The sequence below is a fragment of the Lotus japonicus genome, chromosome 5 (assembly GCF_012489685.1).
Source record: "Lotus japonicus ecotype B-129 chromosome 5, LjGifu_v1.2".
In the NCBI taxonomy this organism is placed as follows: domain Eukaryota; kingdom Viridiplantae; phylum Streptophyta; class Magnoliopsida; order Fabales; family Fabaceae; genus Lotus; species Lotus japonicus.
In genome coordinates, this window is record NC_080045.1 from 65,211,600 (window position 1) to 65,234,318 (window position 22,719).

General features: G+C 35.1%; 4 protein-coding genes and 1 long non-coding RNA gene across 7 annotated transcripts; 2 read left to right on the forward strand and 3 right to left on the reverse strand.

Annotated features, from left to right (window-relative positions):
• Window positions 1–84: 84 nt before the first annotated feature.
• LOC130718112 (amino-acid permease BAT1 homolog) lies at window positions 85–3,427 on the reverse strand. Its single transcript, XM_057568579.1, has 8 exons — window positions 3,235–3,427; window positions 2,868–3,128; window positions 2,314–2,332; window positions 1,961–2,180; window positions 1,592–1,773; window positions 932–1,221; window positions 553–682; window positions 85–476 (listed from the first exon to the last, which is right to left on the reverse strand). Exons 1-8 carry the CDS (start codon window positions 3,360–3,362, stop codon window positions 129–131), a joined length of 1,578 nt encoding a protein of 525 aa, XP_057424562.1. The 5' UTR covers window positions 3,363–3,427; the 3' UTR covers window positions 85–128.
• A 368-nt stretch (window positions 3,428–3,795) lies between these two features.
• LOC130716800 (uncharacterized) lies at window positions 3,796–8,905 on the forward strand. Of its 2 annotated transcripts, XR_009012172.1 has the most exons (7): window positions 3,796–4,515; window positions 4,641–4,669; window positions 5,708–5,832; window positions 6,561–6,847; window positions 6,930–6,991; window positions 7,455–7,637; window positions 8,385–8,905. It is a non-coding gene; the product is annotated as an uncharacterized LOC130716800 (long non-coding RNA). The 2 variants fall into 2 exon arrangements; XR_009012171.1 differs by having other exon boundaries at window positions 5,708–6,847.
• A 1,153-nt stretch (window positions 8,906–10,058) lies between these two features.
• LOC130717749 (lipid phosphate phosphatase 2-like) lies at window positions 10,059–14,133 on the reverse strand. Of its 2 annotated transcripts, none has more exons than XM_057568102.1 (8): window positions 13,937–14,133; window positions 12,857–13,080; window positions 12,649–12,736; window positions 12,452–12,561; window positions 12,285–12,378; window positions 11,570–11,758; window positions 11,429–11,488; window positions 10,059–10,739 (listed from the first exon to the last, which is right to left on the reverse strand). In XM_057568102.1, exons 2-8 carry the CDS (start codon window positions 13,070–13,072, stop codon window positions 10,522–10,524), a joined length of 975 nt encoding a protein of 324 aa, XP_057424085.1. In that variant the 5' UTR covers window positions 13,073–13,080; window positions 13,937–14,133; the 3' UTR covers window positions 10,059–10,521. The 2 variants fall into 2 exon arrangements, with proteins under 2 accessions (XP_057424085.1, XP_057424086.1); XM_057568103.1 differs by lacking the exon at window positions 13,937–14,133 and adding an exon at window positions 13,493–13,660.
• Window positions 14,134–14,734: 601 nt separating this feature from the next.
• LOC130717751 (GCN5-related N-acetyltransferase 8-like) lies at window positions 14,735–16,015 on the forward strand. Its single transcript, XM_057568104.1, has one exon. It carries the CDS (start codon window positions 14,772–14,774, stop codon window positions 15,474–15,476), a length of 705 nt encoding a protein of 234 aa, XP_057424087.1. The 5' UTR covers window positions 14,735–14,771; the 3' UTR covers window positions 15,477–16,015.
• Window positions 15,961–20,732, reverse strand: LOC130717748 (lipid phosphate phosphatase 2-like). Its single transcript, XM_057568101.1, has 8 exons — window positions 20,432–20,732; window positions 19,672–19,899; window positions 18,878–18,965; window positions 18,469–18,578; window positions 18,266–18,359; window positions 17,604–17,792; window positions 17,330–17,389; window positions 15,961–16,491 (listed from the first exon to the last, which is right to left on the reverse strand). The coding sequence occupies exons 1-8, from the start codon at window positions 20,459–20,461 to the stop codon at window positions 16,292–16,294; spliced, it is 999 nt and encodes a 332-aa protein (XP_057424084.1). The 5' UTR covers window positions 20,462–20,732; the 3' UTR covers window positions 15,961–16,291.
• Window positions 20,733–22,719: the final 1,987 nt, after the last annotated feature.

Below are 22,719 nucleotides of genomic sequence, written 5' to 3' on the forward strand. Positions count from 1 at the left end.
TAAATTAAATCCCCTAAGAAATAAAATTACATTTCTTCTCCTTTCAATGCCTGTTTGTATACAAGAGAAATATCCATCACTTAGTAGGCGAATATAGACTAAGTTTACTAATATATGTGTACACAACTTCAGTTCTTTACATTGGTTATAGGGCCTTTAAACCAATGGCGACCACTCATGATCCAGTGAGAAATCACAAGAATGAGCAAACATCCAAGGGCAATTGGGGTGTAGTTAAGCGTCTCAATGGTTACTGGGTAAGAAACAGGCAATGAGAAGAGGATGGAGATGGTCACCACCCAAAGAACCGCAATCCACCCAACAATGACCCCATAACTACCCAAGTTGAAAGGTCCTGGGACAAATCGCTTTTGTGCCAAGGTCACCCTGAAGAATATAGGAAGGCCATAAGCAATGTAGAGGACAATCACTGATATGGAGACCATAGCTTGAAATGCCACCATGCTTACAAGAGACTGCAACACAGTTTGAATTGAGTTAGAGAATGCTAAGAACTATGGCTAAAATGAAATCTTACAATAGAATGCTTACCGTTAGTGCCATGCAAAATGATATGAAAACGGAAAGCCAAACTGCATATACGGGGACCTCTTGCTTGTTAACTTTATGCCATAATGATGATAGAGGCATGGCCCCATCTCTTGAGAAAGCATAAGCCATCCTGTGCAAATTTTAAGCATCATAAGTAACTATAAATATTGGAAACAAAATAAGATATTAAATGCATGTTTAGATACACGGTGTAAAACCACGGTGAAGACAATCACGATAGGCAGCTACAAAAGTAAGGGAAGTTGCTTATGTCCATTGTAATTTTGAGTTTTGACTCACCGTGATTTTCTAATGTGTATCCAAACATGCAACAAATCCCTCTTTTATGGAAAAAGACCTTACGAGAAAGTATAGCTACCTTGAATTGCTGGTAACTAAACCCATGCCACAGAAAAATATGGCAACAGCAACTATTGCCAAACAAATAATACCCCCAATTCCATTACCATATCTTCTCTGGAATGCCAGATAAAACATTTGAGCAATAGCATACCCACCAGCATCATTATTTTCACTCAAAAGGTAAGGGATGTCAGTGACTGCAAAGGTAATGCCTAGTATATAACCCCATCCAACAATAATAGATATCCCAACAGAGCTGATAATTCCTTTTGCTCCATTTCTATCAGCACCCTTGGTTTCCTCTGTCTGAAAATGCAAGTTTCAACCAATAAAAGTGACAGTTTCGTTTTTAATACATCCAGATCTTATCAAAAGATTAAGTACATATTTGGTTTCACATTGCTCATGCACATAAGCACTTCTAATATTCTTGTATGTGGATTTTCATCATTAAAACATGTTCGAGTGAAATTCTTAGAAGTCCTTGAGGATGAAAAAATCACGTTGAGGCCAAAGAAAAAGGACCAAGCTTGAGTTAACATGAAACTGATTTTAGCTCTTCTGACAATACATCTTTACTATTTTCTTATAAATAATATTATAGCTTATCTGGAAATGAAATTTCCACAAGCCAACAAGTTCTGAGGAAAGAGAAAAAAATGAAGAAAGGATTTACCATATGAGCTGATGCATCATACCCAGCAAGTGTATACTGACTCATTAGAAGTCCCAAGAGAAAGATATAGGGTCTGCTGTGGATTCCATCCCCATTAGCAGCATTGAAATGAGTAAAAACAAACTTGGCACTGGCCCTTTCAGTTGCAACAGATGGAATCAGAATCATAAGTACAAAAACACCTAAAAATTAGATGTTAAAACAAAAGGCTTTTCCCCATACTGTCAGTTTGGATATGGATAAAAGAACACTTAATTGAAGCTTATCTACTGGAAAAAGCATTAGATAAGCTCCAGTAACTCAGTAAATGCTCTTTTATCCTCATCCAAACAGGTTATAAATGAAATAGGGAATTTCAGTTCTTCATACCTAAAGCATTCCAGATAGCACCCAACTGTCCTAAGAATGATATCACAGAAATAGGAAGACTGTTTATTATACCATGCAGGATCAAAATCCCACCATGGATAGCAATAACTACATATTTAGAAGCCATGTATCCACCACCATTTTTCCCACCAGTGCTGAGAAGAATGATAACCTGAATTAGTTGTGCAAGTGAAAAATCTACACTTGTAGTCCCTGCCCACTGCACAAGAAAGGGAATAAGTTTTTTTTATAGCATCATATGGATCATTAGAAATCTACATCCTACACAAGTTTGATCTCCCAGTGAAAAGTGTATGATGTTGAAATTCTAGAATATGAATTATCAACAGTACCTGGCCAACAATGTTGAACCTGCATGAAAAGAGAAACCATGCAATACAAATCAGGAAAAAGGAATGTGGCAGTTTAATATCTTGTTTTAATTAGGCTTGATTTGTTTGTTAAGCAAGAATGCTATTTGTATTAGATGAATAACTTTCTGTTTATGTCCTCACATTGTCTAATACATAGCTATTGCCTAGTATAGCTGGTGTTCACTGCCTTGGTAGAAAAAGCTATACATATTATAATGGTACTTCTTTCTTAGTGTCTGTTTGGATCAGCGTTGTTAGAATTGATTTTAGTAACATTGATTATGATAAATAAAAGTGAATCAAAAGCAAAGTGATTCATGTTTGAGTATTAGAAAAGTGTTTTTTGTAGGGTAATGTTATGAAATCCAGTTGTAAAATCCTACAATTAACTATATTCACCGCAGAAGCAAACGTTGTAGCTTCATTCCATAATTGGTTTTGACAGTGGAGAGTCAATTCTAACACTTACAAACAAGGAATGAAATAGTCCTAGTTGAAAAATACAATGGAGAAAAAGCAGGGAGTTACAGTACCAGCCAGTAATCCAGGAAGCAAAAGGTGCCCATTCAGGGCCAGCAAGCTTGGCACTCCAATAGTAAAGACCACCAGATGTTGGATAAGATGAGCAAATCTCAGCCATTGACAGTGCAACAAGCATGGTGAATGCAGAAGCTAGAAGCCAGCCATACACGAAAGAAACAGTTCCACCATAGTTCAACCCGGTGTTGTAAAGGGTGGTTACTCCAGTAAGCACTGATAAAATAGAGAATGAAAGGGAGAAATTTGCAATGACCCTGCAATTGTAAAATGAAGGAACCAGTCAAAAACAGCAACAACTTCAATATATCCAAACAGAAATTGAAAAAGAAAACTTAAAAAGAAGAAAGAAGAGAACTTAACGAAAGATCACGCTTGAGCTCTTGTTTGTAACCAAGTTCAACAAGACGGGCATGCCCAGAATCAAGTGAAGTATCACCATTTGCAAGCACATGAGATGGGAGTGTCATGTTTTCTTTAGCAGAGTCCATGATCTAGCTTACAGTAAAGAAACACAAGCAAAATTGTCAAAAGTTGTTGGTTTTTGTCAAATTAACATAAAATAACTTAGCATTATGTATCTTTCTTTCCCTCCTTTCTTTTGTCCTAACTGAATGATATCAAGTCAAAGTCAAAGTCAAAGTCAAATCCACTCTTAGCCGGCACTCAAGACTAGTAAATTTGTTTATAGTATATGAAGATATCATTGCCATCAAAGTTCAAACTCTCATTCATTATTGTGACTTTGTTTCCCGTAGAGTATTTAAATTTTGGATGATTTTCAAACTTTTGAGGATTGCTTTCTTATAAAAAATGTTTGAGAGTTTACAACTATCTCATAAATGTTTGAAAACACATTAGAATAATGAAGTGCTTAAATCCTATTAGGTATATATATTAGCGCTGTATTGTTTTTCAGATTAGGTGTTTTAAAACGCAAATACCTCATTTGTAGTGATCTACCAATCTGCTCAGTACATGTGAAAGCTAGCTAACCTAAAACATCAGCTACATTATTATCTACTACTTCTTATTCTTCCACTACTGTAGCTAAAAGACCGCCAATTACGTTCTGACACGTGTCCTGCTTTTACTTACTTTGTTTTTTTTATTTTTTTTTTCAAATTGACAGACACAATACGACGTCGTTTTTGAGTTTCTTCTCATGTCTCATGAATCCCTTTCGCGTGTATGCTCTTCCACCTCCAATCAACCCACTCTGCCAGTCTGCCGTACCATGCTTTTCTTCCCTTTCTACCCACTCTGTCGTCCTTCTTCATCACCTTCCTTCCAATCAACCCTAGCTGGCTTACTCTTTCCACCCACTTCTCACAAATCCATCAATTGCGTCCTTTCCGATTGATCTGATGAGGCTCCTTACCGCCGCCGGTTGCTGTTTGCCAGACGATTTATATATGGTGGAACCATTCACGGTTCTACACCTCAAACTATACACTGTTCATTCGTCATTTTTGCACCTCTTCGCTGATTTCGTCAATACGTCGCCTGCCGCCGGTTCACATTAGAGGCTTCTTTTTTTTCTTCAGATCAATTTGGCTATAAATATCCCCTCAGTTCTCATTCAACCACACTTCTCCCAATTGGGTCGTCTCTGATTCTCACCCAAGTTTGTGTGCGACACAGGTTGTTGTCTTCTACCCTCTTACTTAAGTCTGATCGCTTTTCTAATCTGTGGTTGAGTCTGGATTATTATAATGGATACTATTCTTAATTGATTGATTTGTGATTCTTTGTATTTGAATTTTCAGGAGGTTACATCGCATACTCAGATTTAGAGGTAATAATTTTTCCAGTTCTTAAATTCATGCAATGCATTTGTTCTAAATTAACCTCAACAATTTTGAGGTCTGAATCTGAATGCTCATATGTAACTGAGGGATAAGAACAAAAAGAACACGTCGCTAATTGATATCCAAATCAATCTTCTTCAAGCTGAGGTTTATGCTCAATGGTGTTTAAATTTATTAGCACGGTAAATTTATGTGTAAAGAAACTCTTGGATTTGTTTGATATTTTGTGGAGTTATTATGTGTTGTAACCATGGCACCCACGCTAAGATATACCAAGGTCCATTGTTCTGTTCTGTATTCTGTATACTAATGACTTTGGCTTTGTACCAAGGTCCAGTGTGTCATGGCATGAGTATGTTTATAACACTCATTTTTCGAAAAAAAAAAACCTCATTCAATTTTTTTATGAAAAAGTTTTCAATATTCATGGCCTGTTACTTTTAACAGAGTAGGATAGGACCAATTCCAAGTAATTATGTGATTTTTCTATGTTCACAACTTGGTAGGAAGAGGAATAGGATTTTGATTCTAGCTTTTGTGCCACTTAAGGCACTGTGTACAGAAATTCTTTTTCTAAATGCACGATTTTGGTCATTTATAATTTCAGTTGATATTTCTTTTCTATTCTGTGAGGTTTTCCATTTTCTTCTTCTTCATTATGTTTCAAACAAAAAATCCTCTTCACTGGATCACTAAATAGAAAAGAAAAAGTTGACATTTTTTTCCTTACACACTTGAAAACTTTTATCCCATTTCTGATTCAATTCTTAAGGAAGTTTTTTATCTTTGGATTTCTGGCTTCATAAGCTTTTGTTGGTGTAGAGTGGAAGAGTTGGTGATTTGATGCAGCTTTCTGTTGTATTTAGAGGGCTGAGAGTCTATCTTTTTTCGCTCATTTATTTAGAGGGCTGACACCCCCCCCCCACAACCTCTATTTCATCTGATTTCACTGATCTGTTTGATTTCTCCTATTCTCTTATTTCTATGTATCTGCACACATGAAGCTAATAATTATCTTCATTTAGGCAAAACCTGATACAAAATCTAAAGAGGTCAAGTAAAGATTGTTGATCCAAAGAAAGATGAGGAAGAGGATGAATAATGAGAGGATGTGTCTGGCTACGAAGATGATCTTATAAGTTCTGATGGAGTATTGTTCTCACTCTGGGTTTAAATCTCTTTTTTTCGTAGTTTATTACTGTATGTGTGGGATTTCAAGATGCTTTTTTTTTTTAAATTCAATGTTCCCAAGATCAAACAGAATGCTTTTACAAAAGATATTGGTAATGAAGTTACCTTTCCTTTTGATTTTAAGTTCTTCTAATGTCCAGTTTGAATCTAAGTTGGAGGTTTGGATGTGGGCTATTATAAAATTCATCATAAATAGATGTCTGCAAAAGTATTATTTGCTTCATTAATTTAATCTCTCCTTCCCATAATCCCATTGGCACAGTTGCAGTTTCTCTATTACAGCATCTAGCAAACATGTGTTTTTGGGACTGGGAGATTCAGTCCTCAAATTCTCTTTTTTTCTTCAAATTTACCACTGAACAAATGGTTTCTTATAATAATATGCATAAAAGACAAATCTCAATCAATCTTGATGAATATTGTTCTGTTTAGAGTAGACACAAGGAAAAGAAAATAAAGACCACTTGATGTGTTTTTGAAGATTCGAGGAATGTAGTGTGTCATTTTGAAACTTGTGTGTAAAAACAAATGTTTCTCTTTCTTGATAAATAGGGAATATTATACTACTTCTGCCTATGTTGATGATCATTATATCTTCATCTTCACATGTCACTCTTTCTTGTGTTTATCTTCTCTAGCCTTATTTTTCATTACTTCTCTAGCCTGATTTTCCATTGCATGATGCAGGGAGACTGTCAAAATTATTTTTAGTCCTCACTTTGAGAAATGTAAGTTGTAGTTGGATCAACTTTTACCTTGAAAATGATAATAGAGTTCTTATTTGTTAACTGGTTTGTATATTGCAACCTTTTTGTGTTTCTTCAACCTTCTCTTTATCTTGCTTTTTAGTTTATTGGCATTCTTACATGTGTTTGAATTAGCAATCTGGTTTCAGGACTCGAGTATGTACCATTTTAGCATGTTTCACGCCTCGCACCATATTGTACTTGTACCTGCCTGCCAGCAAAGAAGAGGTATACTTCAATTATGTATCAATGTCTTTGCTTCATCTTAGCAGTTTACTGACCTAACTCATGAGAACCATTTTTGTTTCAGATAGAAGTTGAAGCATCTTCTGTGAAGGGGGTTTCTGTGCAAAGGGAAGAGTTTAATTGATGGTTGGTTTACTCAAGTGTCATGGTTCTCTTCCAAAGTGTGTTTTTCAATTGGTATTAGTTGTTGCTTAAAAGATAAGGGTTGGAGAGGTGGGTAATGTAAGCTTTGGGTTAAAAAATTAATCAGTCATTTTATCCTTCAAAAAAAATACTGAGTGTCCACTAATTTTGTGACTAACCTATGTGTTTCCTCTGGAAATTTATTTAGCATCTTTTCATTTATTTCCAATGTATAATTCTATTGATTCTTTAATAACGTCTGATAAAAAGCTCCAAATTAGAGAGAGAAAGAGGGGGGAAAATTATAATCCAGCTGATTTATCAATAGTCACTTCCAAAGCTTTGTACTCCCTGTTTTCTGCCACACACATGAATGCTCCATGAGTGTAGCATATCTCATATGTTATATAAACACAGTTTAGTGAGATTGTTTATCATTATTAATTTCTTTGTTTATGTTCTGCAGAGTGTGAGGTTGATTTATTGCTTTTAAAAAGTCAATTTATGAGACAGAGCATTCAAGGGAGTTCAAGTGATTTGGTTACCGGATATATGGACTATGGGGTGGATGCCATCATAGAGCAGTGAAGAGGAAAAGAAGTAGGAACAAACTTCTACCAGAGCTAGAATCAGTTGTTTCTTGATCTAGGTTTCTCCTTCCTCGACCTTTCACATTTTTTCTGTGAATTTAATTTGCATTATGAATTCATTATTGATTTGGGTTCGTGGAAAGTTCATGAGTTCTAAGTGAAAGCAACATAATCTCCTAGGATGATAACTAACTAAAGAAAGAAGAAAAAATAAAAGGTAAATTTTAAGCTATTCTAGGAATGATCAAATTTGAGAGCCAGTAAAAACAGCTAAATGTCATTGCGACAAGCAAGAGACATAAGATGAAGTAGAAAAAGCTAAAACTAAGATATGGCCGTCAAAATCAGAACTGATATCACAATTTGCCTTCTTAAGAGTCTCCATATCGTGTTTGATGTTGGCAATATATTTTCATGTTGTAAAGTTCCTACATTTATATCTTGGACCCCCCCACCCCACCCCAAATTGACCCTTCTTGGTAGGTTCTCATTTTAACTTCCTGGGTTGCATAATGTTCTGCACTTTTGAATTTATGCTTTTCTATAATTAGGGATTTCTATATCTCCTTATGCACAATGTTATATCAAATATTGAGAAGGAAATTGATCAAAAAGTGACTGAGCTACAAAATAGGCAAGTAACTGCACTTCAGTTAGAGGATAAAGTGAGATCTTAAAATGATTTGATGTCTGCCATAGACCAATGTGTGTAGTGTGTGATTCTGTGTCATTAGAGAAGTAAATATGTATTATATTTTTATAAATGAGAACTGGAAATGTTTCTAAAACTTAATGGTGTATTGCAGAAATGGAAGCTCTAATGCATGAACTTGATGAGGAAGAGATGCAAATGGATGAATTAGCAAAGAGGGAAAAGAATCCACTCCTTGAGATGTTGATGCTGCTAAACCTGTTGAAAAGGGCTCATGACAAACTGCAGCTGTTAAACGTGATGAAAATATTATACAGATAGAGAATAGTTGGTTGGTTGTTTCATACAACTATTGGTAGATAGGGATAATGAGGTATGGCAGGCATCAAATCATGAAAGGTGATCATGAAAAGGCTACATCTTCTCATTTGATACTGTGCTGAAAAACAAAAGACTTTGACTTGGTATTCATGCTATGAATAATATTGTTATAAGTTTTCAGGCTGCAAGTACTTTTAAAGTTGGTCTCTTTACTCTCAAGAGCTATTGATAATACAATTTGGTTTTAGAGTAGTGTAATCTAATTTGTTTGTCATCTGCTACCTTGATGTTCATTATGGTTTTCACACGGTTCAATCCCTATTGTTAGTGTTGTATTAGTTTTGGCAGGATAATGGAAACAGTTGGTCTGATTATTGAGCTGTGGTTTGCTTAATATACCAAATTGTGTTTTGGTTTTTTCTACCTGGATGATCAATTTAATTTCTTATTGTGTATTGAAAATGTGTTATTAAAATCAAACATTTTACCTCAACTGTATTTTTTTCATATGTATTTTTTTTTCATAATCCCATAAAAAAGTATAAAAATGGTAAATGTATTTGTAATAGAAAATATAAATGTTTTTTTATTATTTAAGCTATAATATATTTATAGTTCTTTCAAATGCATTTGCAAAATAATTTTTTTATCTGTTTATTTTATTAGAGCTAAAGATAAGAAAATATCTTATATAAGATATATTCATGTATATGTTGAGAGGGGTTGATTTTCAACACTATATATATATATATATATATATATATATTATTTTAGAAAAATAATAAGAGATATTCCTATTTGTTTAGTGAATTTAGAAAAATCTTTGTTGAAGTAACAATTGTGAATGAAATAGTGTAGGCAAGAGTTAAAGAGTTTATAAGTGGATGGACCCACTCACCCATTGCCTTAAGGTTTTGTGGTGAATGTATGTGGGTGATGTCCTAGACTAGACCACTTGTGCTCTTAGTCTCTTAACCCAATGTGTGGATGGTAAACTCTCAACCCCTCTTGAGTTGTAAGACTGTGACGAGTCTAGCGTTCCGCTGCGCCACTCCAACAATATCAAATATGTAGATAATAAATTGTTCCCTAAATTTATGATTCAAAACTGTGAACAAGTTCCTTGAAGACAAAGACCATGTGGCCAAACTGCGAAGTGTTGGTTAATCACTTTATGTATAAATATTTTCTTTTAGTTTCAAATATCCCTCTCACAGTCTAATATGTTATTACATTTCAGTCAACTTTTCATCTTTTACGGTAAAGATTGCGCAAAGTGCAAGTTGACAGGGGGTCAAACACAATTAACATTTGAAATTCATCTAATTCATATATATAAGAAAGATAAAACATAAGATAATAACGACATATAAGTGTTTGACTAATTAAAATTGTATATCTTAGTAAATACATCATTGTATTAATCATATATATCAAATACTCAATAATTGTGATTAACAGTGGAATTCGTAAAAAATTATCCTTGCATCGCACGGACAAACGGGGATAATACTAGTATATATGATCTTATAGAATGAGACAACTTCAGAAAAAATGAAAAAGAAAGTGAAAGACTGTAACAGACTAACAGTCTTCTGCAAATTATAAACATCATAGTCCTCATTACATTTGCATTTTGGGTTTGGGAGCCCTATATAGTCACATCTAGGAAGAAGTTACAAAGTGTAACTAAGGTACGTGTTTTGAATTGTGTGTCCACAGCGAATCCAAAGACACTTGAAAACATTGCTCCTACAATACAACTAGCAAATAAGGTGGCCAAAAGAGGAGGACTAACAAGATATTCCAATCCAACAACCATCTCAGAAGCAAAGCAATTGACATTCGCATTCTTTAACAGCCGACCGAGGATGCTAAAGTGTCGATTCTCTGCAACTGAAACTCAAGAAGCCCTATAGTTTTTACAGAATGTGGACATTAAGGTGATCTTTCCTCCCATCATCATGTCTTTAGTGTTGTGTCCTTGCATTTTGTAGTCCACCCTGCAACCTGGGGCTTGAATCCCAGCTATTTCCTCGTGTATCTCCTCCATGTTCAGGTGGGATATACAGAGCTACTGTCTGAAGCTCTGCCGATTGCGCGTAATGATTGTCATTGTTGATGGAAGGAGCCCGAGCACTATTACGAGATTCAGCTAACATGTGGAAATATGCATGAGGTCCCCAACCTACATATACAATCATATATATTTAGTAAACAGAAAATAAAAGTATATCAAAATGAATAAACATATTCATAATTTGATAAATTGATTTTTTTATTAATTTAATTAAAAACAGAAAAAACTATAGTATATAATAGATTCTTTTCTAATAGCAAATAGATTTGGAAAATTTTACTTGGTATTTGTTATGCTATAATCTGAGTGAGATTTCTTATGTCTATATTCCATTATATTTAAATTGTATTTTAAGATTTATATAGTATCCTAAGGGAAAAAAATAAAACTAAAATCGACAAAACCAATCTAAGCTAAACCGTTTGGTTTGGATTGAATTGAAGCAAATTTTAGTCTAAGCTAAACTGCTCTTGAAACATCTCTAATTAACAGGCCTGAGTCTGGCCAAAAGCCCATTAGGAATCCAGGCCTCAAATTTGAGATCCATGTAGAATAGTGCTAGGATGAGGAATCAAAGCGATTTGTCATAACAAGAATAATGCTAACTTGCTAAGAACACCGTCTCAAACACTCTCATTCCAACACTTTCATCCACTAAAATTGTGAGTTTCACCACTAAATTAGGGGGACTCACATTAATTTCAACTTATTAATGAGAGAGCGTTGCTAGCACTCTTGTCATAACAAATATCAACACATAACCATAAAGGAATGAAAGAAACGTTTCATGGACATACCATCTATGTCATATGGAAGTGGAAAGAATTGTAAGTAACAAAAGGAAGCAATTGTCGTCCCTGATAACATAAGTACATGTCAGAAACTTTGAAATAAGATTTATTGAAATATTTACTCAATCCGGCTTTCAATTAACCAACCTAGAACAGCTCCAGCAAACACATCTTGCCAATGATGCCAATAATCATCAACACGAGACACAGCAACCAGAGCTGCCAGGAGGATTGGTGAGAGAACAAGACAGAGCTTTGAAATGTGGCCCCTTCGGTCAAATGCCCTTAATTTTCCAGAAAGATACCAAGCTAGATAAACAAGACCAGCAAAGGACCCTGCATACCATCAAATTAATCTTTCTGAGCTTATAATGTGGTTGTTGATAAATTCATATAACTAGTGGTGAATTATAAATTGAGAACAAACAATAGAAACAGGCCATGCCCAACATACCAATGACACCAAGAGGCAAATGTTACCCCCAACCCCAAGCATATGTTTTGCCATGAAACTAGGAAAATGCCAAGGAGATATTATTTTTTAATCTTATTTTCACCATTTGCTTCACAACATCTTTGAAACAAGAAACCATGTAATCATGTTGGCATTCTTTTGAAAATAGTATGATTAAGTAAGGATGTAAAAAAAAATCTAATAACCTTTTGAACCTAACTCATGAACAACAATTTCGGAGCTTGTTATTCTATTATAATCCAGAATAACTTCATCCTCAACATACTGTAAGGTTGCCATTTAAAGACATTAGGGGGCAACAAAACCAGTCAAAGGAGATAAAAATGTCAACAAAAAAAAAATCTAGTATCACATACTCTGAGATTGTAAATATTAAAGAGTACTTACAAGAGGTATGTGCACTCGGGAAACTTTTGTGCCCTTCCTTAATAGCACCCTTATCTCCAGTGCACCTAACATCACCTGTTACTGGATCATACACCTGAACATTTCATCCATCAATACCACATGATAATGGTAACTAGTTTGGTAGTTGAGAAAAATTGAAAACTCACCCCTTTTCCATCAGGAAAACAACGCCAGAAGAAATTTGGCCGCGGCCGTCCAACACTATCTTGGATACCATCCGTTATCACCGCAGTAATGACTACTGAAAATAAAAGGCCTGATATGCATTTGGAAATAGGTTATGGTGTATCAAAGTGAGGATGTAAGAAGAATAAGTAAATCTTTATAAGGTTCAGAAATGTACCCAATATAGCGTGATGAAAGTCATAAACATCATTTCGGATGAAATAGTAAGTGAGAATGACAACAAGTGGCAACAATATTGCTATTAACTGTTCAGAAATTGAAATTTAAGAGTTCATATCTTGAACATTAGCCATGTAAAGAGTAAAAATTACATACAATTTGGTATGAATTTATTTTAAGATAGAGCTCTTGGATGCACTACATACCGGAACAGCCCAAAATGGAATAAGATTTGCTTTCATTGGGTATCTAAGTTCTGACATCATCCCTTCTCCAACAAAACGATGATATGGCTCTATTACATTTAGGACGGCATCAATGGCCACAAGAAGCAAAAGAATCAGCCAGTCATGCATATGTGTCCTTGCGACTCTAGCTCCATGTGATCTGATAGTGTGTGAACCCAACTGAATTTCTGGCATTTCTTTTGCTGCAAATGACAAATAGGAAAGTTGGCAGAAGTTATGTTAAAAATTTAAAACACCACAATTTAAGGAAATACAGCAAGAGGGAAACTAAAAGGGAGTACAAAACAAAAATAAAGGTGTCACCAATCACAATGACAAATACATATGCCAGCTTAAAATTGACCCAAACTAAACAGCAAAATGGTGGGATTAGATCATCAATCCAATAAATGTGTACTTCTGCAACTTATCTTCAAGGTGTCCTTCAGTACTTTTCAAGAAGGAATTCAGCCATGGATTAGGAAGAAACAAAACCCCCAACCTAAATCTATGTCTATTTTAGCTTGTATTATCCTTGGACTCTTGATTAATTATTTCTATTTTAATATAAGCAAAAGTAAAACATCCATCAAATATCCCCAAACTATGTCTCACCTTGAAACTTGTCATAAACCTCTACATGGGGGTATAACAACACCTTCCCAAATCCAATTTCTCACCCAACCGCAACTCGATGCACGATTAACTAGCTTCTCAAATATCCCTTAACATAGTTTCAAGAACACACAATTCACTTCAACGTAACCTCTGCTGCAAGGGTTCTTCTTTCTTTTACTTTCACATTTTGTGGCATGATGGCATGAACAGTAAACAGCATAACTTGAGCGATAATTCTTATAGGAACACAACAATGTTTCTTAAACAATCAATACAAGAAGCTCCAAATAAATTTTAAAGTAACTTCAGCAGCACTTACAATTTTTTTATTATTTTAGAACATTCGATTGTTGATGATTACAAGCACTATAACTACACAAAACTGAGTGTAACAGGAACTAATCACAATGCAATAGGAGTAAGAGGGAGAGAGGGACGCACCTGAAGGCTGAAACTGCAACTCCACCAGCACTAGATTCGAGGGATGGAGAAGGCCAAAGAAAAATGGTTGGTGATTTGTGAGGGAGAAGGGTGAAGGATAAATTCATTCAAAATGTTCAAGGAGAAGGCGCGTGGGATTCTTCATATGAAAATGCGGTTACTTTTTTTTTTTAATTTTTTTTATCCTTTTATTAAAAATCATTTTGGTTCCTTAAAATATAATCTGAAAAATCCATGAAAATATAGTGTGTGTGCTTATATGAGTGTTTATTATCCATATGAGAATAAAAAATGTACTTGTTAGCAACAAAAAGACACTCTTTTCTCAAAAAACTATTGATTTAACTTTGAGATGAAGTAAACTGAAGAATGACTACCCCTTAGGGTTAACTCTTGATTTTTTTAATATCCAACTCAATACAATGGCATCACATGAAAAAGTACATGTTATACTAAAGCTCATAAAATATTCAAAAGGGTAAAGCATATGTACAATCGAAACGAGCAGAAGATTATTGTCTCGTGCTCATCCTTTATGGGTACAAATTGAGACGTGAGAACCGCCACTTCATCAATACTTTTAATCAGCTTATTGGCATTTCCTGTGCTTTTTCATGAAAGCAAGGAGACAAAGTTGGAGATTCATGGTTTCAGAATTTTGAAAGGGTGCGTGTGCTTCAAAACAAATACAATATTTTATAGTTTAGTATTCACAAAAGTCTAATGATTATTTGTCCCACATGATAACTACGTACTTAACCTTGAGGATCCAAACACATTATATTGCTCCCACAATTTAATCTCAGAAAAGTGAAAACCATCATCCAGTCTAGTGATGGCAGCCGCAGCACCACCATCCCCAACAACTCCGGCAGCCACAACACTGCCAGAAACTGCCACACCCTGTCACCCTATGTTCACCCGCATCCGCCTTGCCACTCCTTCCGATGTACCCCACATCCTCAAAATGACATACCAGTTGGCAGTCTTCGAACACTTCACCCACCTCTTCGTCGGCACCGAGTCCTCACTCTCCTCCGCACTCTTCTCTCCCAACGTCCAACCCTTCCACTCATCCACCGTCTTCATCCTCGAAGCATCTCAAAATCCCTTCACTGATGACACCCACTTTGACAATGACCCTTTCTACAAGCCAACAATGAAGGTTGTGAACTTGGACCTCATAATCGATGACCCAGAAAAGGAAACGTTCAGAAATCAGCATGGGAATGACATTTTCATTGTTGGGTTTGTGTTGTTTTTCCCAAACTATTCCACTTTTATGGCGAAGGCTGGGTTCTATGTTGAGGATTTGTTTGTGAGGGAATGTTATAGGAGGAAGGGGTTTGGGAAGATGCTGCTATCTGCGGTGGCTAAACAGGCTGTGAAAATGGGGTATGGGAGGGTGGAGTGGATTGTGCTTGATTGGAATGTTAATGCCATCAAGTTTTATGAGGGTATGGGTGCTAAAATCTTGCAGGAATGGAGGCTTTGCAGGCTTATTGGAGATGATTTGCAGGCTCATGGAGGTTCTGATTAAGAAACAGAAACAGAAAATTAAGTTGTTTTTTATTTCCTTTAATTTTCTAAGTCCAGTTTATTTCCTGAAACTTCACTATCGATTGTATGTACATTCCGCGGCGGTTCAAACAGTGGCAGTTTTCCTTTGCGGCGGAAGGTAGCATCTGTCCTCCCCGCCGATGACAATAATAAGGGAAGCTTCTTTCCTATGGCTCCTTCTAACCCTGTAGACCCCTCCCGCAGTTGACCAACCGGAACAGTTACCACTGTTGAATACTTTCTGCAGCGGTTTCTAGGAACCGCTGGAATTACCACCGCGAAAAATAAATGTGGGTTTTTTCACACCTCCAGTCAGCTAACCTTATTGCAAGCTACCTTATCTCCATAACCAAAAGTTTCTATAGGATTAGTATATTATATTAATGACTCAAATGGTGTGGGATCTTCTAAATGGTGTTATTCTGATGGCTGCTGAGTCAGAAAATTCAATAGCTAAAGATACCTTAAGATAATACCCATAAGAGATTTATAATATGATCTTATACCAATTGAGTACAATGTGAACGGACTTTATCTTAATTTAAGAGAAAGAGCTATGTCCACTTTTTATCTCAAAGTAAAGCTAACATCTACTTACAGTGATGCCAACAGGTATCCAAATATAACGCTAATCAGCTTAAAGAATGTATACGAAGGAAGCTAGCTACCCACAACTTCGCTAGTTTGCTAAATCTAGTGTTGCCGTGTAGAAAACCTAACTTTCAATCACAACTATACACAAAAGTAAGTCACAACAAGCTAGGAAGAAGAATTATGCATAAGACAGTTATGAGTTCACTTCTGTCCTAGCTCCATGGCTTCCAAAGTTGGGCTAAGATAAGAGAAAGGGGTGAATGCATCACCATTAGTTCTCCTTACTGGTACTTGATTCATAACCCGATCCTCCATTGCCTGTACAGAGGGTGAATCCCGGTTCATGTTTGAATTGACTCGTGATTCCTCCATAGCCTGGAAATATGCATATGGACCCCATCCTGAAAAGAAAAGAATTCAGTAGCAGCTCAAGGCTCCAAGGAATACTTCAAATATATATGCTACACTGGTTCAAACAACATGAAAGGACCAAACATAAATATGGGAAACAATTTAGTACATCTTTGGAAGTATGTCTGCAATGAACTCTCAAACCAAAATCAATTGTAAGGAAAGCTTATTGAATAGCTTCTAGATACCAGAGTTAGTTAAAATAGAAACCGATTCAAACATGCTATTAACTGATTGGTAAAGGTGGTTCCACCAGTTACATAGATCATGGCTGGCATTGTTGGAAATACAACACAATATAATAACTTCCTCAACTTGCAAGAAGTTGCGAGGAGCAATAACAAATAACAGCAGCAACTAAATATCACTAACACATAGAGGGACCAAGTTTTTAAACCTCCTCAATGCTCACTGTGATCAAGCTTTAGTGTGATCAATATAAGTGTACAAGAAAGTCTCTTTCGCAGCACAAAAGTGTTCAAAAACTAGCCAAACAACAAAGCAACAAACTTCAAGATAAAAAATTGAGATAAAAATTTTCCCCAAACATATGACACACAAAAAGTTCTCAAAGAATAATGACTTTGGAGTGAAAACAAATGAGAGCCCTTGAAGATATCAACAAGCAGATAATGAGACAAGACAATAATATAATAATCTTTGATGGCTCTGTTATAATCCCAACAAAATAAAGGTTTTGATATCATTCTGAGTCTTAATGGGGACAATCAATATATTTTCAAAATCAAAACATTGGATAGAGCAAGATACAAACAACATTTTACATGCTGCTGGCAACCAATTCAACAGAGGAGGTGGAGATGTTACCATCATCATTGTAAGGAGGAGGGAAGAACTGCATATAGCAAAAGGTTGCAACAACAAGCCCTGCAAGAAACATAGAGGGTAGTGATATCAGATTCGTTTTTGTCATAAAATGAGTTGTGATATCTAATACTACTTGGCTGTGGCCAGATACATTGGTAAATGATCATCAGAATCAATTCTTACATTCAGAAACTACTCATAAAAGTTTCTCTATAAATTTAATTTAACTTTAGAATCAATTGAAGAAGGATTTCAAAAGTGGGTGAAAACTAACCTAGAAGGCCGCCAGCGAACACATCTTGCCAATGATGCCAATAATCATCCACTCTAGAGATTCCAACTAGACAAGCAACAAGTAGAGGAATAAACACAATGCATAATTTTGCCACGTGCCCTCTGCGATCAAAAACTTTAATCTTCCCTGATAGGTACAAAGAGAGGAAACCTAGACCTGCAAACGACCCTGCAGAACTAAATTGATCAGATTAAATGTCCATACAGATACAATTTTCTGAACACATGATCTAGTAATCTAAATAAATAAATAAGTTAATGAATTAGTACTTATGTTAACTATGTTCTACACATTCATTTATCTCTGATAAATTTCGCATTCAACTTGGAAAGAATTTACTGCACTGTCTGATAAGTTTGCTTAAAATAATGTTTACCAATTTATCTTACCCTTCAAATGAGTATTCTATGTGTAAAAACAATGCCGCTTTTAGCTACTATTGCATTACTAATTGTTCATCAATTTAGTGAATGATAAGAAAAATATAATTCAATCTTCAGATTTGACCTGTCAGAATAAAATGTATTGTTAATTCCAATTGCTCACACTAAAGCAAGAAGTTAAAGTCTGCTTAAGTTGTGATACAAGCATGAGTGTAGTGTGTTAATGTAGTGAAATCCATAGAAATATTGTTAGCTCACATGATGTATGACCGCTTGGGAAACTCTTGTGTCCTTCTTTGATATCACTCTCTTTGCCATGACATATCACACCTCCCCATTTATCATCATAAACCTGTAAGGTTAGTCAAACAGAACATGATTAACAATGACCACTTTCATCCTTTCATCAATATAAAACCACTTTCAACCAAAGTACACTTAGAGCACTGGTAAATGTTTACCTCTACTCCATCGGGAAAGCAACGCCAAAAGAAGTCTGGACGAGGCCGGCCAACTCCATTTTTTATCGCATCTGTCAAGACGCCGGTGATCAGGACAGCAAAGAGAAGGCCTGCAAACACATTAACAACAATATTGCACCAACTCTTCAAAATATATAGATGTATTTTATTTACGGTTCATATAATCAATCATATGATTTAAATTATAGGATACCAATTCTACAATTCGGTAATTCATAAGATTAAAATTAAGAAGTATTTGATGATTAGTTATCACTTAAAAAAACATTTAATCTTCATTTATAAAGTATTTTATTTAATTTTTTTCCAAGATCAAAATATAAAGAAATTAAAAATTACTAACTTGCACATGAAAGTTTAGAGCTTCACAATCCTCTGCAAATGTTACCTAGAACGCTGTGGTGCAAATCATAAACATCTCTCCTTCGCATGTAGATGAAAAGGAAAACGGCCATTGGCAACAGAACCGCATATAGCTTATCAAAACCAGAAGAAAAAAGAATTACAATTACTGGCTTAACAGAAGAAAAGGAAAGAAGATTAGCATACAGAACAAGTTCATTTTTTCCATCATTTCTATGAGCAAGACATTATTTTCAAAAGAAAGTACCATGACAAAAAAAGGAGTACAATATTATACAATGATACACATGAAAAATTGAATGTTATGCAGGTATAGTTATGAACCCAAATTTATTTTTGGATGAATGTTTCTTTCTTCTAAAATGATTGCACTTTAAAACTTCCCCAAACATCTTCTAGTCTAATGTGCATAGAATTGTGTACGCACCAGAAAATGTATCTTATTATGTCACATTGACACAAAACTTCAACATGAGAAAGTCATGTAAAACTTCAACATAAGAGTATTATGATTAGTACCCACTACTATTCCAAACACACCTAAGAGCTTAGAGTATCTTTGGATTACAATTGAAATGAAAGTAAAAACACATTGAGTCAAGTTCCACTCAGTAAGAAGTAAGAACACAATTTGTCCAACGAAAACTACGTTTTTCTGCATTGAACTCGTGCTAACTGGTGAAAACATTAAAACAAACACACCCTTAATATGCCTAGAATTTATCCTCATTATTGTTCCAAACACACAAGAAAAAGTTCCCCTGACATGCAAGTGACCTAAAGAATTCCTAATTCTAGTGAGGTAGAAAAGAAACTTACAGGAACAGCCCATACAGGCACAGTATTGTCTTTCATAGGATATCTAAGGTCTTCCATCATGTCCCTCCCGACAAAGCGGTGAAATGGATGAATGACAAAGAGCACAACCTCTATTACCATAAGAAGCACCAATATAAGCCAATCACGAATGCGATTCCTTGCAAGTGCGGCTCCATGGGACCTTATAGTATGAGCACAAGGATCAACCTGTCTCACCTCTCCCTGATTCTGCATCAATAAACAAACACCAAAACTATAATCCTCTGTTTTTTTTTTCTTCTCTTTTTTAATTATTATAAATTTATGATCAATGTGAAGTATCATCAATTATCCCTAATAAATCTTCAATAATCCTAAAAATCAATTTAACTTGCTATGAGAGCAAGAATCAGAATCTTTAATTTATACCAATTGTTAGCATAATAGTAAAATTCTTTTTTGATACATGGTAAAAATAAATTACACCCTCCAGAGATTGGTCCTGGTTGACTTTCCCCTCCCCAGCCCATAAGTTCATCGCCTTTTACCCCTTGAGCTATCATTCGGGGACGATGAGCATAAAATTCTAATTACACCCATTATATATCAAAAGTAATATAATGAAACTTAAAAGGTTTTTTTTTCTTTCCATTTTTGTCTTTTGCTTTGAGAAAATTGAAGATGAAAAAAATAAAACTGAACACAGTAAAACTACTACCTACCACCAGAGAAAGAAACGATGATAGCAAACAAAGAGATGAGAGAGAAGTTGAAGAATAACCTGAAACGATGGCCAAAACCGCCGCGCCATGTGCAGAGAATTGCGCAGTCAGTGAATTGTGGTCACTATGCGACGGCAGATTTGAAAGAAAAAGAGGAGATGAGACTGTGAGGGGGGAAAATCAACGTGCTCTGTTGTTACTGATTGAAAAGACACCAACCGAGTGTGAAAATTATTAGGGAAAATATTTTGAAGATTTTCTCGGAAAATTTGAAATGTGATCCGAGAAAACTGTTTGTGACGGAGAAAAACTAATCGCTTTGAAATGAAAAATGGTTTGGCGCGGGGTGAAGCGGTTCACAAATCCTATATCCGAGTAACCAACTCGTTTTTAAAACAATAAATAAATAAATGAGATAAGAGATAAATAAATTATTTTTAATTAACTAACGAGTGGTTGGTTTAAGTGGTATATGCTTGATTCTCCTTAAGAAAGATCTTAGGTTCGAGACTTCGAGTCTTGTTAATGAAAAAAAAAACCCACTGAGAGAGGTAGCTCCACAGCGGGATGTTCCCCGCTCGAATGTCTTGAAGGAAAATAGATATCTTAAATAAAACATTTTTTTAATTACAAGAGCTTTTTTCTTTTATATATATTGGGAAATCCGAAACTATACACAAAAATGTATATATGAATGAATGATAGTTTGAGGTGATGGTGATTGTCTGGTTATCAATAATAATAGTATAGCCACCAAGTTTGATAGATCGAATTTACCTAAATTTCTATGCTTGACCAAGAAATTGTTATGTATTCACCAAAATCATAAATGGCGCATAAGACGTCTGCATCACCATTAGTGATGCTGGGCCCGTTCTTAACTTTTTAGTGATGGAATAAAATCCGTCACAAAATCCTAGTGAATAATATAAAAAGGAATTGGCAACAAAACAGAGGAGAAAAGTTTCCTGTCACAAAAACATTCCGTCTCTAATTACTATGTGATGGATAAACCTCAAAAATCCGTCGTCAGTTTATTTTATATCATTCACTAGGATTTTGTAACGAACTAAACTTACGTCGCAACTATAATATGTCACTAATATTATTGCAACGGAAAATTTCCACATCCATATTCCGTCACTAAATAAGGTGCGATAGAAAACTTCTCTCTCCTCATATTCCATAACTAGTTACTTTTATATTATTCACTGAGGTTTTGTGACGAATTAATTTCCTTCGTTAAAATGTCAAAAAAAAAAGTATGTCGCCCCTAAGCAGAGTGAAATAAGCAACATCGTCGCGTACCGCAGAGTAAATAGGGAAGACAGAAGTTAAGGTGGAGAGTAGCTAATGGTTCTGTCGAGAGAAGAGGTGCAACAGTAGCTTAAAATGTTGTTGAGAGAGAGCAGGGACGACGACAATGGAGGTGAAGGGGATGGTGTGGCCTTCCAAAATAGAAACATGCAAGGTTGTGGCAATGCTAAAGATGGTGATGGAGCAGCTGCAGCAAACCGGGAGGACTGAGCACATGATACGAAGCAAACTAGGGGCTTGTTTGATTGCAGTTTTTGTTTTCAGTTTTTAAAACAATTTTTAGAAGAAAAAAAAATGAAAACAGATTTCAGAAGAAGAAAACAGTTTGAATTACATGTTTTCCAACATTTAGAAAATTGATATCTGAAAACTAAAAACTGAAACTGAAAAACATCTTTTAGCTGTTTTGGTTTTTTAGTTTAAAAAACGGAAAATGAGAACTTTTTTTCAAAAACTGTTTCTGAAAACAGGTAGTACCATGTTTTGAAAACAGCTAACAAACAGGCCTTAAATTTTTCATGTAGACTTTCTAAATTTCTAAATCCGTGGAGTTTTATAATTTCTGAAAGAGAGTATTGTTATGTGTTACGATCAATTTTTGATGATAGCTCAAATGGGTTGGAGAAGGAAAAATCAAGAATTCAATCCTAGCGAGTGTAGTTTATCTTTCAGATGTACCGAAAAAAAATCGACAAAACACAAGAATGACCTATCTATCTTGTATATAATTTACAGTAGAAAATCTTTAAATTAATACTCGGTAAATTAATAAACTCTCTAAAATAATAAATTTGTCCGGTCCCGACTTGGCCAATGTAAAAAATTGAAAAACTCGATAAAATAATAAGATAATAATTTTTCGGGAGATCCCTTTATAATTTTCGGTCCCAAGAAAATCATAAATTAATAATTCATTGAAACAGAAAAAAATATTACACTCTATTGAAATATAATTCAATAGTTGTCTGTTTTCCTTTATATATTACACTCTAACACATTCATGTAATTTATATATGCCAAACTTGCTTAA